Genomic DNA, 18,471 nt, shown 5'->3' with positions numbered 1-18,471 from the left:
TCTTAATTTAGACAGAAGAGATGATGTGATTACAGAGTTTAAACTAATTATTATGGCAGAACTGCAAATTTGAAATTAGATGTCTTAAATATGAATGAAAGTCATAAAAATGTATGTACAACAAAAGGCTACAATGACTGTCCATGTTGTTCGCAACAAAATGCTTGGTCCGCTCTCATTTATGGAAACTACGCTGAAAAAACTGTCACGAGCAAGAGCACATTCTGAGAGATCATCAATGCCTATTCAGTATTCAGCAACTTGACCCTTAAACATCACATGCAAAACATTCAAAACAGAGCCATATACACATAGAAGTCTTAAAGGTACAGTAACACAGAAGACCAGCCTTTTATAGCACCTGTTTCACACTGCAAAGTGTGTGCGCAAAACAGCAGTGTAACTCACATTGTGTTTACCAGGGTTGTGCTAATTCAATAGAGTGCAATAGTTCCAGAAGTAAAAACTCATTCATTTTCTCCATAGGGAAACTGTTTTTTAATGATAACTTATAAACCTTTAAAGACAGACCTGTGAGCCAGGAGGTTGTTAATGGAATTGCATCTGTTGAAGCTGTCAAACTGCATTATTTCAACTTCTTGTTATGAGTTATTGTGTTTAATAGCGGAATTTGTGGTGAAAAACTACATTACCCATGATACTGTACAGAAATTTCCACCAATCAGAGTCACCACAAGCAAAACGCCCACTCCCATGAAGCACTGCGAATGACGAAATCAAGTCAAACTCCTTGCGCTCTCAAAATACTTATATATGCACATTTTGCAATAAACTTAAAATATATTGTTTTTATATAATCAACATTTTTAAATGAGTAGTTTAATATTTCTCCATCGCTTTTAATTCGATTATGCTGTTCGCAATGCTTCATGGGATGGTCTGATTTTCAAATACTTTTATGCTTCAAATCTAAGCTTGTAATGTCATAATGTCACCTCGTAGATGGTTGGCCTGGTTCATATAACACTTTTACGATTTAAAAAAAAAAAAAAAATCTCTATGGAAGAAATGAATGGGAGAAATACTTCTGGAAAAAAACGCTGCTGATAGATTCCGACTCAGATTTCCCAACCCTGATGCCTAAAGGTCAGAGGCAGAAAATAAAAATCTATTGAAATCTTTACATTAAAGGGTGATTTAAAATGCTACAAAAATGTACAATATGGCTGTTTTAAGATTTAGGAAGCATATGTTTACTACCCACTGCAAACTAGAACCTAAAGAAGCATATAAGGCTAAATGAAAAAGGCTATTGTGTGCTTGGAGCTGTCAGGTTTCTGCTCATATGTTGGCTATGTGCAGACAGTCAAGTGCACGCATCAACGGTTTAATTTAAACCCGCGACGGCTGGCCAGGAACACAGGAACACAGTACAAGTGGTTGCAAGGCTTCCATTGGCCATGATTGCTGCCAGATAAAGCTGGGGCTGTAAATGAAAGTCTTTTCCAATCCTGCAGAAAGGTGATAATGGTCTCTGGGATGAGGGGAAATGGCAGGGACTTAATTTGACTCCACATTCTAAGCTGTGGAAACGTCTAATTAAAGATCTGTGGACTGCACACATGCGACAAGAACTCAATGTGCATGTTAGATTCCACTCTGAAGCATCGTTAGCATGTTAGACCTCTGAAATTAACAGCTTGAACTCGGATAATCAGTTCCTTTGCAAACTGGAAAAATGTCATGATGTCTGCTCTTTCTGGAACACAACGTGAGCTCATGGGAACTGATAAAGTGCACCTCATTTTATAAAGCTGATAAAGTGAACATGTTGAAGTACTTTGTCTCTTTTGTAATACTCTGTAGACCTAAATATACCAACTATATAAATGTCTCAAGGTATATTTAATTCATAACACATTGTTGCTTAAACAGGTCAACACAAATAACTTTGTCCTCAAAATTGTGACTGTTGGTGTTATGATATAGAGGAGACCGGGTTTAGTTGTCACACTTTCTACTCTAGTGAATACTTCTCAGAGTGGGGTTATTTTTCAATGTCATTTTTTGAATACGCGCATACCTGCACATGAGTTTTGTCTACAAGAAGTTCATTCAGTTCAATTTAGTCTATTTAATACACATTTTTTTTCTTCACGCAATGGGCTAAGTTGTCACAACAGCAAAGTTTTCAACAAAATTAAACATGTAAAATGATAACTGTTTTGGTAAGCAGAAATTATAATAAATAATTTCTTTAACAACATGCCCTGATACTATACTATTAGATACATTACTTATTATGCAAACCTGTAATTTAAGATTTTGAACAATTGTGAATCAAAACCTTACTGAGATATAGCCAATGTGACAACCAGCCCAAGTCTCCAATATACCAAAAAATTAGAATTGAGACAAATTACAATATATATATATATATATTGTAATTATATAGTAATTTGTCTCAAAATATATATGTAACCATAAAGTCAATGTCTCTTTTATAGGTGACACTGAGCTCTGAGTTTTCCCTCCAGAACGGGACATGTTTAGAGGGCTATAAATCAAAAGCACAATGAACAGTTCTCTAGATGATTAAAGTGATTAACTATCAGAGACAAAATGAATGACTGTGTATATAAATGCTAACTACTAAATAATGAGAAAGAAAGTAGAAACAGAAAGGGCAGAGGAAAATTGGGCCTGCAAATAGAGTAGAGTAGAGTAGAGTAGAGTAGAGTAGAGTAGAGTAGAGTAGAGTAGAGTAGAATAGAATAGAATAGAATAGAACAGAATAGAGCAGAGTAGAGTAGAGTAGAGCAGAATAGAGCAGAGTAGAGTAGAGTAGAGTAGAATAGAGGAGAGTAGAGTAGAGCAGAGGAGAGCAGAGTAGAGTAGAGCTGAATAGAGTAGAGTAGAGTAGAGCAGAGCAGAGTATAGTAGAATATAGCAGAGTAGAGTAGAATAGAATAGAGTAGAGTAGAGTAGAGTAGAGTAGAGTAGAGTAGAGTAGAGTAGAGTAGAGCAGAGCAGAGCAGAGTAGAGTAGAGTAGAATAGAGTAGAGCAGAGTAGAGCAGAGCAGAGTAGAGTAGAGTAGAGCAGAGTAGATTAGAGCAGAGTAGAGCAGAATAGAGCAGAGGAGAGTAGAGTAGAGAAGAGTAGAGCAGAGAAGAGTCGAAGAGAGGAGAGGAGAGGAGAGGAGAGGAGAGGAGAGGAGAGGAGAGGAGAGGAGAGGAGAGGAGAGGAGAGGGTAGGAGAGGAGAGCAGAGTAGAGTAGAGTAGAGTAGAGCAGAATAGAGTAGAGTAGAGCAGAATAGAGTAGAGCAGAGTAGAGCAGAATAGAGTAGAGTAGCGTAGAATAGAATAGAGTAGAGTAGAGTAGAGCAGAGTAGAGCAGAATAGAGTAGAGCAGAGCAGAATAGAATAGAGTAGAGCAGAGCAGAGTAGAATAGAGCAGAATAGAATAGAGTAGAGTAGAGCAGAGTAGAGCAGAGCAGAGTAGAGTAGAGCAGAATAGATCAGAATAGAGTAGAGTAGAGCAGAGCAGAGTAGAGCAGAGCAGAGCAGAGTAGAGTAGAGTAGAGCAGAGTAGATTAGAGCAGAGTAGAGCAGAATAGAGCAGAGGAGAGTAGAGTAGAGTAGAGAAGAGTAGAGCAGAGAAGAGTCGAAGAGAGGAGAGGAGAGGAGAGGAGAGCAGAGCAGAGCAGAGCAGAGCAGAGTAGAGTAGAGTAGAGTATAGCAGAATAGAGTAGAGTAGAGCAGAGTAGAGCAGAGTAGAGCAGAATAGAGTAGAGTAGAGTAGCGTAGAATAGAATAGAGTAGAGTAGAGCAGAGTAGAGCAGAATAGAGCAGAGCAGAGCAGAGCAGAGCAGAATAGAATAGAGCAGAGCAGAGCAGAGTAGAATAGAGCAGAATAGAATAGAATAGAGTAGAGTAGAGTAGAGTAGAGCAGAATAGAGTAGAGCAGAGTAGAGCAGAGTAGAGCAGAATAGATCAGAATAGAGAGTAGAGTAGAGCAGAGCAGAGTAGAGTAGAGCAGAATAGAGTAGAGTAGAGTAGAGTAGAGTAGAGCAGAATAGAGTAGAGCATAGCATAGTAGAGTAGAGTAGAGTAGAGTAAAGCAGAGTAGATTAGAATAGAGTGGAGCAGAGTAGAGTAGAGCAGAATAGAGTAGAGCATAGCATAGCAGAGTAGAGTAGAGTAGAGCAGAATAGAGCATAGCATAGCATAGCATAGCATAGCAGAGTAGAGTAGAGTAGAGTAGAGCAGAGTAGAGTAGAATATATTTGTTGTCACACAAGCAGGGTCGGTGTAATATCTTCCAAGCTGTAATTCTTTTTAGTCCTAAAAATTGGCCCACATAAAGCGATTTTTTTTTTCTTGACCTAAAATGAATTTGGCATGCCCATATAAAAAGGACAATCCCCCTGGAGTAACCTGGGGTTAAGTGTCTTCCTCAAGGGCACAATGGTGATAATTCATGGGCTGCTTCTTGCTCTCAGGAATTGAACATGAAACGTATAGTATTTTCAGAAAAGAGTAGAATATGAGATGGATCACCCAGAAATGAAATTACTGTCATCATGTACTAACCCTCATGTCATTCCAAACCTGTATAACTTGCTTTCTTCTGTGGAACACAAAGGGAGAGAGAGTAAAATAATTTTTGGGTGAACTAATCATTAATTTTTTTTTAGATCTTTAGGTTGCATTACATTCTGTTTGTGAGTCTCATTTAGAATTGAGTGATTCACTCATGTCGCGAAAACAATTTTTTACAGGAAAACATGGAAGTCTACAGGAAGTCACAAAAATGCAATCTGCATCTCAGAGTGAGTCAAGTATCCCCCATATATTCCGTCAAATGCTCTCAGAAGAGCCTCATGGCTGGGAAACTGTCACACCACACTTTCAAACCTGAGCTCACAGAGCCGAAGCGATCACACAATCTTCAATCATCACACAATGCAGCACGTAATGGATTTGTACTTTCAGGGTCCCACAGGTTTGAGTGCAGCACGGTGCAGGGACGAATGGCTCCCTTCTAGCATATTTAAGCACAAGAGCTTATCCTTCATGCAAATATGCTCACGCTCCAAAGGTCTACAAAATTGAATTAGTCTCTCATATATATGACCTACATGGTTAAAGGGGTAATTTCATACCTTTTTAATGTATTTTATATAATAATAATAATAATAATAATAATAATAATAATAACAATAACAATAATAACAACAACAACAACAACAAAAACAACAACAACAACTAAATAAATAATTTTATAAGAAATAAAAATATGAAGTTTATTAAATAAACTAAATAAAAATAAACTAAATATAATAATAATAAATTACAAAATGTATGATATTAAAATAAAAATCATAAAAACAAATAATTACAATTTAATCAAATTTAAACAAAAATTTATGATTTTTGAGTTTCAATATTTGGACTGGAGAGAAAGTTTTGATTTCTGAAAGCTATTTCTGTAGTCAAGCAATGCTGATATTTTTAACATTAACAATTTGAGAATAAAGTATAATTTGCATGATAAGCGATCGTTAGATTTAATCAGCGCGATTTACTGCAATGCTTTTTCTCCCCTTAGTTGGTCAGAACAAAAGTTGATGTTACTTGTTCTGATGACATTTTCCGGTGAAAATTCTTATGTTGGTCATACTTCTAAAAAGTAGAATCTGTGATTCCGAATGACAGTATCCACACCCGTGACTGACAGCCGCACATTCTCCTCAAAACATTGGATTCATCCGCGCTGTGCCGTGCCGAGGCACAACCCACGCAAAGTTGATAATTCCGCGAATAACTGCAATGGCAGATTTCTAACAGAGATGGCGACAAAGAGGAAAAACTACAGATTGCAGCTTTAATTAAACCTAAATTAAAACGAGTGCGGCTTTGTTTCAATAAATGCCCTTTTAGAAAGCTGTAATTCCTAAAAGCTACTGTACCATATTTCATAGTAAATCAAACTCTTATTTCAAATGATAATTGTAAATTTGATTCTTTATGACCTCATTAAGTGAAAGTTGTTTATTATTTAATATACACCTTCCTAGCATGTCTTTATATGTCATGGTGATGAGAGATAAGTATGTTAAAAGCCAAACTTGACAACAGACACTATGAACATGCAAACTGCAATCAAAACAGCAGCATTCTGCTTTCACAGTTCCTACACTTCAGTCTAGTAGTGCCGCAGTCTTCCCTTTCCCTCAAGCTCCTGTGGGAAAGGTGCGGACCTCGACGAGAGGCATGAGCAAGAGAGGAAATGATGTCAGCTTTGTCATTTTTCTCCACAAAGGCGGTAAATGGGTCATTCACACAGAAGGACCACAGCCAGGGGCCACCTGACTGAGCAGCTACGATTATTTTTGGATAGGAGGGAGGTGTAAGTTGGCCAAATCATGTCGGGAGAGCTGGATAATGGAAGGGAACGTTTTTGCAATGACACTACGGAGATGAATTGTGCACAGAGCTATTGTTACTTATGAACAATATGATTGAGCAATGCCTCTCAGTATGAGAGTTTGAATGGTTTATATACTTGTGATGATTAATCTGGGTCACTGTAACCATAACCAACCTCCAGAATTATATATGTGCCTGATGAGAATTACATGCATGAGAAAAAAGATAATCGTCTTGCACCTTCAAAAAGCTGGATTTCCCGACCCTCAGTTGACCTTCTGAATATAAATCTATAAATGAAAGATCTCCATCATCCTTTGTCTTTCATAAAACATGTGAACAGCAAAAGCAAATTCCCTTTGAACTTTCACTCAATCACAGTATTGACACAAAGCTAGTTCTGATGGGAGTGCCTCATGGTTCTGTCCTGGGCCCACTATTATGATGACTGTAAAATATCTCCCTCTTCCTGACCATTGACCCTTGTTCTTTGATTTACGTACAAGAAAGTTAATGCATGCTCAGCACCTTACCGCCAAGTATATTTACATTCATGTCATCACCTCTGCTGTCTCCGCACAATAAATGAGATATTTACACGTGACCTTATGACATTTAATTTTCTGTATTCATGCATGTGATAAACTGCAACCTCATAGGCAAAGTAAAATCTGACCCATGACATTTCATTTCATCATCATTTCTTACACTATAAAGTTGTTTCATATTTTAAACATCTCAATGAAAAGATGAAAGATCATCATGGGACACAGCTGAGAGACATTTTCACTCTAATCCATCATTCAGCACCATATGACTCTTTAGACCTCAACAAATCCCTTTATCTGCAGCCAATCCAGGTGAGATCTCTTTTCCCTGTAAGATTATGAATTGCCTGTTATTGTCTGGACCCTGAGAGCTGTCAGGAAGCCAGTGTGAGTGTGAACTACAGCTATCAACACAAGTCCTTTAAGCTTTGTTCAGAATCTGAAAAAAAAAAAAAAAAAAAAGATTATGAAAAATATAAATGTACAATTGAATAACAAAAAAAAAATCTGACTTTTTGCATCAAATCTGATATGTTAGGTACATCAATCAACAACAGAGTACATTAATCAACTCTGAAGAGCAAAAAAATAAATAAATGAATAATGCAAAATATAAACATAAATATCAAAAACTAGTCTTCTGAGAAAGATAAAATAAAAATATAAATAAAAAAAAGGCTCCACTACATTTATTTTTTTATGATAGTCAGTGTGGTCCTAAAAAATTAGATTTGAAAACTAAATTGGATTGCTGCATGAAAAAAAAAAGCCAAACAGAAAAAAATGGCAAAAAGAACTGGCACACAAATGTGTATTTGTAAGCTTTTGTATATATACATATATATATATATATATATATATATATATATATATATATATATATATATACACACACAGTATAGACACATTTTCAAGAACTGCAGCATATCCCTTTATCCAGAAAGCACACACATTATGTCACACAAAGACTGTGCCATTATCACAGTACAGTATATAACCTCGATCACTTCTTTAACAGTACCTGGAAGTGTGTTGGAACTGGCAGAACGTTTGAGACACTGCTTGTGCTTTTAAGAGCGGTCTCTCAGAGTCAGACAGCTCGAGACACCTGACAGGCACACCATAATTACAGACGGGAAGATCATAGACTGCTAATGATATTGGTTTGAGTTCAAATTCACTTGCAGGGAGGAAGTTGGTTTGGTTTGATAAAGTGGCAGATTAAATGTACTTAAACATCCATCAATAAGTGACATCGCACTAAATTATAAAACACAATGTGCCAGTTGTCAAAGAAAAGGTCAACAGACTTATCTCTGGGGGAATTAAGTTTAAATTATAGTTCAGACAAAAATGAAAAATCTGTCATCATTTACTCATCCTCACGTCATTCCAAACCTGTATGAACTTCTTTCTTCTGCAAAACACAAAAGGAAATGTTAAACAGAATATTGAGGCTGCCGTTTTGCATAAAAATGAAAGTGGAAAAGCACTGTCATGCTCCAAAATGGCCACATAAAATTACTTTAAAAATTGTCCATACAAGTCTTGCGTTACATTCCAAGTCTTCTGAAGTCATATTTGTGTGAGGAACAGACCCAAATGTCACTATTTGCTTAAAATGTTCCATTCCGCTGTAGCTCTCAAATCTTATTTGCATTTCCGCATATACAAACTTGGATATTTTTGAAGTCACATGAAGACATGTTAGCCACAAAACATCTGAAATCCAATGCAGTTTGGCATCACTGACATCAAATGACATAGAACAGCATGAGAGTGAAAACTACTGAAAATGAATGCAGGTGAAAACTAATAGGGACATTTTGTTGTTTTTGTTTTCTGGATGGTGTGGGTGGTTGCCAGGGTGTTGCTTTGCAGTTGCTAAGGTGTTCTGAATGTTTTAGTGTGTTGTTGTGTGATTGCTAAGGTGTTCCGAATGGTTGCTAGGGTATGATGTGTTGGAAGACTATAACTGTGTCTAAAATCGAATACTTCCCTACTATATACCATGCGAAAAACAGTATGCCAAAAGAGTAGTATGTATGAATACAGTAAGAATGAAAAACAGTAAGCGAAAAGTCCCTGGATGACCTTCTACTTCGCAGAGATTCTGAAGTGCACATTCGCTGGACACTTTACTATCTCATGAGGCCACAGGAGAGGATTTATGAATGGAAGTGAAGCGATGCAGCTGACACTTGTAGGTCACGTGACAGTAACATGGCGGATGTAGTACTATCTGAAATTCATTCATACTACCCATTTTCATACTATACAGAGTCACACATACTATACATACTATACATATTTAACGGTCAAAAAGTACATTCAAACGTAGTACCTACTCATACCATATGTGATTTCACCTGACACCTGACCCCATGTGAGAACGAGTAGAAATCATAAATCCGTCCCTTGAACTGCACCATGTCCACACCTGAATTAAATCTTTATTCTCAGGCAGCATTATCTCTTATGCCAAAGTCAAATCTCCCAGCCAATCACGGCAGACCTTTACACGCCCCAAAATAAATAAATAAAAGCATGTGGTGCCTGCTGCCTCTAGCACGAGATGAATTATGTGAACTGAACCAAGACCAGAACCACATTACATCACTAATACATAATTCTGACAGGTCATCAGTCTGAGGAGAAAAAAAAATAAAGAATAAAATAAGAGCCACAATCCCATCACACACCCTGACAGCTTCAATGAAGTGATAAGTTGAGTGGTTTCTGTCACAGACGTTAGCGCTTAACGCGGCTGCTGTGAGGTCCTTTGGGTATTGCATTGTTCAAGGACGACCATTTCCCACAAGACACTTATATAAGCTAACAGCAGATGGTGAGAGTGGACTCTAGAGAGGGACGGTGTCGCTTTGGGACAACAAGTTTTGTCCTCTTGTAAAGGGAGAGATTAACGTTACTCCCCAACTGGAAAGATTTTGAACAGTCCATCAAATCTCTTTTTGATAAATGACAAAAATAAGCATTTCTCTTTTTTTTTACTGAAAAACCAAGCAATTCAATATCTTACTCATTGTGCACTTTGAAATCTGAAAACAAATGTAAATGTTTGAATGTACACTATTTATTCTGTTAAAAAAAAACGTACTGTCAGAGCTGCATGTTAGGACTTGTAAGAGCAGTTTACTCAAGGGAACCCAGGTTTAAGTTTGACCTGGGTCATGTCCCAATCCCATTCCCCTTCACTCATCCTAATTTCCTATTTTGTCTACATTCCACTTTCCTTAAAAGAATAGGCACAAAATGAATGAATGAATGAATGAATGAATGAATGAATGAATGAATGAATGAATGAATGAATGAATGAATGAATGAATGAATGAATGAATGAATGAATGAATGAATGAATGAATGAATGAATGAATGAATGAATGAATGAATGAATGAATGAATGAATGACAAGAGGAGGAATTGGCTCATTCCATGTCAAATCAATCAAATTTCAGAAACTTCCCAGTCTCTTCCCAGTTTTCTGAAGAAAGACGAACATAAACAGTGATGAAAGCCAAAATATCAAATGTCATGGATGTATATGTACTGAATAATCCACCCATTTTCAAGATGGCAGCATCCTTATTTTATTTTTACACAGAGATTGGTAAGTCTATTAGTAAAATCTGTTGACTTTTGCAATGTTTGTTGCGTTATATGCCAATGGTGACAGTTTGAAAATGGGAAAAAGCACTTCTTGTGTTTTTTGCCTGAAGTTTGCATGCTTGTAACGTCTTTTTCTTTTAAAGAAGAATGTCTGAAGAACAAATAATGTTGAAACTAGAAATGCATCTTGTTATATCCCCATCAACACAATTGCATAGAACATACCTGTGCAATAATGTTCACAATGCACACAATGTTCTCTTTCCAAAGTTTGTATAACTGTATCTTTAACAGTGTTAAAGATCCTTCTAGATTCTCATTCTTAAACTTTTCTTTTGTAATCTTCACTTTTAAAGCCCTATCTATCCATCTATCCCCCCCCCCCATCATTCCATCCATCCTTCCATCCATCCATTCATTCTTTATTTAGATCCCATAATTTACGAGCTGCTTCGGATTTCTTACATACCAGGGTATTGTATCCTGCTTTCACCCAGGTTGTATTTAATAATAACTTAGAGGGTGCATTAAACATTTAACACAGTATCCAAATGGAATGAAGCAGACATCTTAATTCAGCAGCTCCTGCTCCAAACGCTGCCCTGTCAAGGTCAAAGGAGAGGAAGCGTAAAGTTGGATATAAAGCCCTGGTAATGTGCATTCCACTCATCTGCCGCCACGGACCGGCCAATCGAATCTTGCACTCACTGAGAGTCTCTAAAGAGTCTTTGCTCGTTCCTTTGATCTGAGCACATGCATTTCTTTCTGCACAGTAAGGCTAAAGCAGAGCATTTATCCGGCTATCACCAGAGGGAACACGGCCAATCAACCCAACCCGAGAAAACAGTGATGCATCAGGTGATCTCTCTACTGTAACTTCAGGAACACCCACAAATATATTCATTTATTCAAATCAGACATTCATTAACATGCACTCTGAAGCATGCAACCTGATGGAGTTATTTGCTTTTTCATTGCCCGGGATTTCCAAACCACAGAAGTGCATAATTATATTTGGAAAATATGATTATAGGGTTAAAATGCCATACTTCTTGTGGCTCTGTTTTTCATGAATATTAAAATAGTAAATGCAAACAGAAAGCACTGAATTTGAAAACTGAAAACATTACTTTTGTTGTTCCAATATGACTGCTTCCAGATTTGATTTCCTTTGGAGACTATACAATGGTCACATAGCCAGGTCTATGTAAAAGTAATTAGTTTGAGGGTAAAATGTCACTGATTAGGTTTTAAATTTGCTGGATGGCATCACAGATAGTCCTGTGCTTTACTTTACATCACAACTTTTTGTTTTTACCCACATAAAATCAATATCAATGTCACCAACCAGTTTAAATGCATCAATGATCATGACTGTACATCTAAACTATGTACATTTTTAGAGACAAAGAGAGTGGCACTTTCCCACTCAAAACTACTACACGGTATTATATTATCATCCACTACGAGAAAAATCATAAAATTGTATAATTTATAAACAAAATACCACACCATTCCTCAACCAACCACACAATTTAAACCATCACACATGAAAAACATGTGGAAAAAAGTTTAATACTTTGTTCAAATCAGCCTTAACTATGAGCAATAGTACATACAGATATATTTGAAACCATAATACTGTTAGATCAAACATCGGAACATCTGAGAACCATACATATGTTTCTGAATTGCTCTTAATGAGGTAGGCAAATCTAATAATATAATACAGATTATATATTTCGCTTTCTAGGTGGAAGAGATCATGTCACACACAATTTTACAAAAAATACGTAGACTTCTAGATAGTAATAACTCTGCACAGATACGATTATCGTCCTCTTCCAATGATCAGCATCCCTGCAGAAACCACTGGAGATTAATGTTTAAAGTCTACATGATATTTTATGAAAAAACTCTAAAAACCCGATGACAGGTTATATGTGTGTGCAATGATAATGTACAATAACTGGATGATGTATTGCTTCAAAGTGTTAATACGCAGCTCCTGACATTTGCACGATTAGCTCAAATATTAAGAGTAATATGGTGTTATTTCCCACATTTACATAATGCAGAGGAAGACCCAAGATTTAGGTTCATTATTCGCTCCCACTGTCCAAGAGCAACATAAATGCGGTTGCACAAAATTCAAATGCCACAGTTTTGTGTACCAACTTATCCAATGTAAACAGCATGCAACTACAAATAGTCTGTGAAACAGTATGCAGTATAAGCAACATTAAACATGACAAATATGAGTTTGGGGCATAAGTCACTATGATACAGAGTGCAATGACCATCAACTTGCAGCCTTGGTTTCCAGTAGGAATTTTACCATCCACTTTCATTATATAGGGATTTCAAATAAATATCTAATAAAGAATAGAAATTCATGAGCCAGACCTAATATTCCTAATACTAAAAATATTACAAAGGTTGATTTGAAGTCAAAAAAGAAAAACAACAGCAAATATATATATACAGCAAGAACAGCAAATATATATATTTGATACGATAGAATCATATTTCATCAATTTATAACTTCAGAACTCATGCTAGGTTTGTCTTGAAAGGTATATAGTTACTATATATAATCATCAAAATCAATTTCTATATGGTGAAAAAGAATGGGAATTTCACTTCCAGAACCTGGAAGACTGTACTCTATCCTAGTACCTCAGTGGCTCAACCAATGGCATTAGTCTTCAGGTTAACCGGTTTGAAAACCAATAAATAAGTAATTTTTGCTGCCAGTTCATTTGTAACACTGGAAATGGAAGGTCATGAAATGCACATTGCAATGAGGGATTCGGTATCTCAGAAAGTGTGTTATTACGGTGTATATACTGTGTTTGCCAAATACAGCAGCTCATTCAGTTGTTCCAAGCAGAAAACTTGCTTAAAACTAGCATACTTTGTGCAGTATACTTAGTACATACTGGAAAAAATAGTAGTATGTTATGATATTATGGTGTTTCAAACACAGCCTACATGTGCTATAGTGCTGAATGATACTCATTGCATCCGTGTGGGTGTTTTCTACCCAACAACAACATGGAAAAAAGAAACCATATTGAGACATTTTGCAAAACAGCCAAATGTTTAAGGAACAAGTTGAAAAAATAAACACACATACACACAAAATGACTACGCTTCATCTATCCTCCTCATCCTCTCCTCTCAAATGCAGTGACACAGCATTTCACTCTTCATCTATCACTCGAGGGATTGATCTGTATCAATGAACAAGAGAAAACTGGACTCTGTCATCTCTGCTTCCCTAAAGACTGACAGCAAACCAATGGACAGAGACGTGGCTGAAGAGTTTAGTGCAGAAACAGTACATAACTCATTCACGGCTCAGTTTATGAGTAAATGACTCACTACGGAGAAGGTTTCAGGGCATAACTGAGGAATTCAAAGGTACATATTTTGGTTTTTGTTGCAAGGATGATTCACTAACCTTAAAAATGTGCAATTTTATTTTATTTCTTTTTTTACATATAGGCAGGTTTCTTACCTAAAAAGCTGCTGCAATACCAAAATGTCCATATTCAACCTCATTCTTCACTGCAAAAGTTTCGGTGGAACTTCTCTATTAGAATACTGTCAGCATCATAAATGAGCAATGAAGCAGTAAGTGGTTTGGATCACACGGGAATTTTCCAGTAAGTTCTTAATGGATCTCATCTACTCCTTCCTTAGCTTTTTAAATACTACCATGGAACCCGCTTCACTGCAGTCTAAACAAACACTCGACAGTTGCGAAATAGTCACTCAAGACTAGATTGAAGATCAATCTATCGCATATTCAAAACAATTGCAGGTAAAAATGGAATGAACTTACCCAAGAGTTGTCATGGTGACTATGGTGTACCAGAAGGAGGCTGGGATGCTGGTGAAGTTGGTTCCCTTGGTGCCTTTCTCTGCGTAGAACATGACGGTGGCAAATATGATGATGGCCATGGTAAGGGAAAACAGGAGGAAGCCCAGCTCAGAAGCACAGCTCTTCAGAGTATAACCCAGGATCCGCAGGCCCTGCGAGTGACGTGAGAACTTGAAGATCCGGAAGACGCGGAAGACCCTCAATGTGACAAACGCGCCACTCACATCCTCGTTCTCAGGCATGACCAGGCCGATGTAGTAGGGCATGATGGCGACGACGTCGATTACGCTCATGACCGAGCGCATGAACTTGCAGCGACTGGGCGCGGCGAAAAGCCTCATGAGGTACTCGAACGTGAAGATGAGCACGCAGGCCGTGTCCATGCAGAAAAACGCCAGCGTGTACTTCTCGCCACAAGGCAAGTCTTTCTTGCTGCCTTTGAGGGGTCGGCAGGGGACAGTTTCCACTACGTTCGCTATGACCGAGACGGCGATGAAGAAACCTGTGACGTAGTAGAAAACGAGCGCCATGGTGCTTGTGTGGGGGTTCTCGAAGGCGCGCCACAAGCGCTCCCGAGATGTGCTTTCCGGCGGCAGTGGGGTGTCCGTCGCCATCTCGGCCTCTGTGTCCTCAGCCAGACGTTCCTGGTTCTCCTTCTTGCGGTCCCTGTACTCTTCCATGCAGCAGTCTCCGATAATGTCCGGCACGATGCCGTAAAATGCCAGCTCCTCATCGAAGGCCTGAATGCACTCCTGCCGGGGGTAGTGAAGCTTACCCGTACGGTAGAAGTTCAAAATGTGGCGAAACATCTCTGGGTCCCTGTCGAAGAAATACTCCTGAGTGTCCTCGTTGTAGAAAAACTCCTTTTCCGAGCTGCCCAGCAGAGTGTCGGGATAGCGATCCAGCGTGTTTTTCCATGTCTGGAAACGGAGCCCGCTCACGTTTACGAAGAGGATCTCGTCGTTGCGGCTCTTTTTGTCCACGGGCGGTTTGGGCATGTTTTTCTTGGCTAGAGGAAGCCAGCCAACAGCCGCTGCCCTGGCAAAAGGTAGCCATGTTGCCACTCCGGCAGCCATCTTTAATTTGGTGGCTAAACGTTGTTACTGAAACAAATACGCCAAAGAGGAGAATGCCAATCAGCCCTGAGGAGATTTTCTGAACCTTTCTGGACCAGAAAAAGTCTTTCCAAACTAATCATCCGAGCTGAGGATCTCAGACTAGTCAGTTATACGTCTCTCGGTTTGTCTGTACATCTAATAGACTAGGAAGGAATCCTCTGAGAATGTTTTCATTATCAGCTACAAAAATTTGGGGCTGTCAAAGTGTCAAAGCCATTTGAATCTCAGGATCTCCATTTGTCAAAAACGATCCTGAAATGACCCATTCAAATTCATCATTCACAAGTCAGTGTGTTTGCAGATTGTGGCTGTTCAAAGAATCAGTTCAGCCATCTAAAGGGTTAACTCTCTGGGCCATATCTTGCAGGCTCTGCCGGAGAATACTGATTTGTTGCTGCGCTGTGCCGTTTCAAATTTTTATTAGTCTGTGATGAGGCTTTCTGAAGTTAGCAAGAGACTATTTCTGCTCTGCTACGTCCATTCTTTCAGTTGTAGGTGTACTACCTTCTTTTTATGCAGTTTCAATACTCTTGCCTTTATTTTTCTTTCCTTTCTTCAAGCTTCAAGTGACTACTCAATCTTACAAGGGGCTGAGAAGGTTTTCAGTGGGAGATCTCAGAACTACAGGCACCTGGACTCCAAGTATGGCCTTTCCTTCAAGCACCTGTCATGAAACAACATAACAAAACATTAGGTGACGCCTGAAAGCAACATGGAACACAGTAGCTACTTTCATTAGCTTGTTTTACGTCAGAGACTGTTTAAATAAACAAGCTTCACAGTCTGTTTATGAGATCTCTCTCACGCTACATTCATTGATACTTTAAACGGAAAAAGGTGTGGCATTACAGCTACATAGCTATATACTGTAACTATGTATGATATATATATATATATATATATATATATATATATATATATATATATATATATATATATATATATATGTATGTATATGTAATTATAAATGCATAAATTTGATTTATATATGCAGTAGACACACACATTTAAACTCTTATATAAATGGTACATAAAAACTATTTATACTACCCTACAATTTAAAAAAAAATATGCTTTGTTGCATAGAGAACTGTCATGTATGAATGCAATACAAGTACATTTTTTGCATTCAGGTTCACAACAATCAATAAGTAATCAATAATGTGTTTCCCCACTTCTAAGCTAATGCAACTTCCTGTTGCATCTAAATGTCTCTGTATGAATGAATAATCTCCCTAAAGCAGAATCAGGTGTAAAACAATACACAAACTTTTTAGGGTAGCATCACATAGCGTAGCACACGCCTGCCCTTATGGGTCCTGGCGGAGGACAGGTGACCCAGCCCAGTCCCAACATAATGCATACAACATGCTCCCACAATCAAAAATCAATAACGCATTACTCTACACCTCCTGCACCATAGACAAGAACATGCACGTAGGAGATGAACAGTAAATTCAGGGTTTACTTTAGCACTAATGCAGCTCTAAAGCAAAACGCATTATTCAACTTATTCTATTATTTTTTTAACGCGAATGAAGGTGCTCCTAAATTTCCTACAATATAAACGCTAAAGTGACTCCAAAAATCAATGAGTGCTGTAAATAACATGACACAAAAAAGTCGAGCAAGTTGCCAGCAGTAACGATAAGTAATGATCTATCTTTATAGACTTGTTACCTCTGAGATAGACGAGAAGATGAAGCGCTCAATGTGACAGAAAGCTGATGAAAGAAAGAAAGAAAAAAGGAAAGAAACAGCAATCTCTCTGCAGCAGTCCTAGCATCTCGCATGCAGCTTGTGAAGGAGCGACCGTAACGCCTAGTCCTCCTTGCCTCTCTCTCCTCTCCTCCGCTGCTCTGTTGCATTCGTGCGCTGCCTCTCTCTCTCCTTCACTCTCTCTCTCTCATTTGCTTGCTCAACCTCCCCACCCTCTTTCTCTCTCTCTCTCTCTTTCTCTCTACACTTATACACATCCATTTAAAGCTTAATATCTCTTGCAAATGCATACTGCCCTACAATGGGTCATAGAGAATGAGGCAAATGCTCAGGTTTCACACAACCTGACAATACTAGATCATCACACAGTCTACTTGTGCCTTTTGTTGCAGCTTACTGCATTCAGACACATTGCATCCTCTCCTCTTTCAACAGATAGTTTCATGTTGCTCCACCTCTCTCGGCAATGGGAGTAGCATGAGAATTTCATTCTTATTTCAATTTCCTCAAATGTGTCCGGGCACAATGTGGTGCCATCACACTTCTGAAAGGAGTCTGAAAGGAAAATTGCTGGAAAAAGATGAGAAAGCTCTGGGAGATGCTATGTGAGGTTTACATTACTGATATGTACTGTACCACGATATTGTCCAATTTAATTTCAGCAATGTTGTGTATGTCTCGTTTGCCTTTATAAAATTGCAGTATATACATTATCAGTTAAACGTTTGGACACGCTTGACTGAAAATGTGTTTCTCATGATCTTAAATATTTGTATTTAAAACAGGAGTTTTCAACCAGGGGGCCGGGGCTCACTAGGGAGCCTCAGCAAACACCCAAGGGGATTCAATTATGAAATATAAGACAAAACATGTATTAAAGGTAGGGTAGGCAATTGTTTTTATAACTTTTTGTTATACTGGTTGAAACACTCTTCACATCCTGATAGCAATCAATAATACAAGTGGTCTAAATAACAAAAAATGCACGTACATAGTATATCTTCTGTGGAAGTCTAAGGACAAAAAAAAATGCAAACGGTCCGAATGCAATGATACGATGTCTCTCTTGCCTGTCAACATATGTATCTCCATACCTCCATGGACCCTGCTCGTGTGGACATCACACATCATCAGCGCAGTAAGTGAGGTAAGGCTGTGCAGAGTTGTGGACAGACA

At 38.1% G+C, this 18,471-nt stretch overlaps 1 protein-coding gene across 1 annotated transcript in view; it reads right to left on the bottom strand.

Moving 5' to 3' along the window:
• The window catches only part of kcnd1 (potassium voltage-gated channel, Shal-related subfamily, member 1), a 55,616-nt gene extending 38,179 nt beyond the window's left edge, over positions 1–17,437 (bottom strand). Inside the window, exons 1-2 of the mRNA XM_079896640.1 lie at positions 17,257–17,437; positions 14,420–16,240 (exon numbers count right to left, since the gene is read on the bottom strand). Coding sequence (XP_079752766.1) covers positions 14,420–15,534 — 1,115 coding nt within the window. The 5' untranslated portion in view covers positions 15,535–16,240; positions 17,257–17,437. The remainder of the gene's footprint in view (positions 1–14,419; positions 16,241–17,256) is intronic.
• Between the last annotated feature and the right edge of the window lie 1,034 nt (positions 17,438–18,471).

The sequence above is a fragment of the Squalius cephalus genome (genome assembly GCF_949319135.1).
Source record: "Squalius cephalus genome assembly, chromosome: 16".
Lineage (NCBI taxonomy): Eukaryota > Metazoa > Chordata > Actinopteri > Cypriniformes > Leuciscidae > Squalius > Squalius cephalus.
This window is presented reverse-complemented; position numbering and strand designations above follow the sequence as displayed.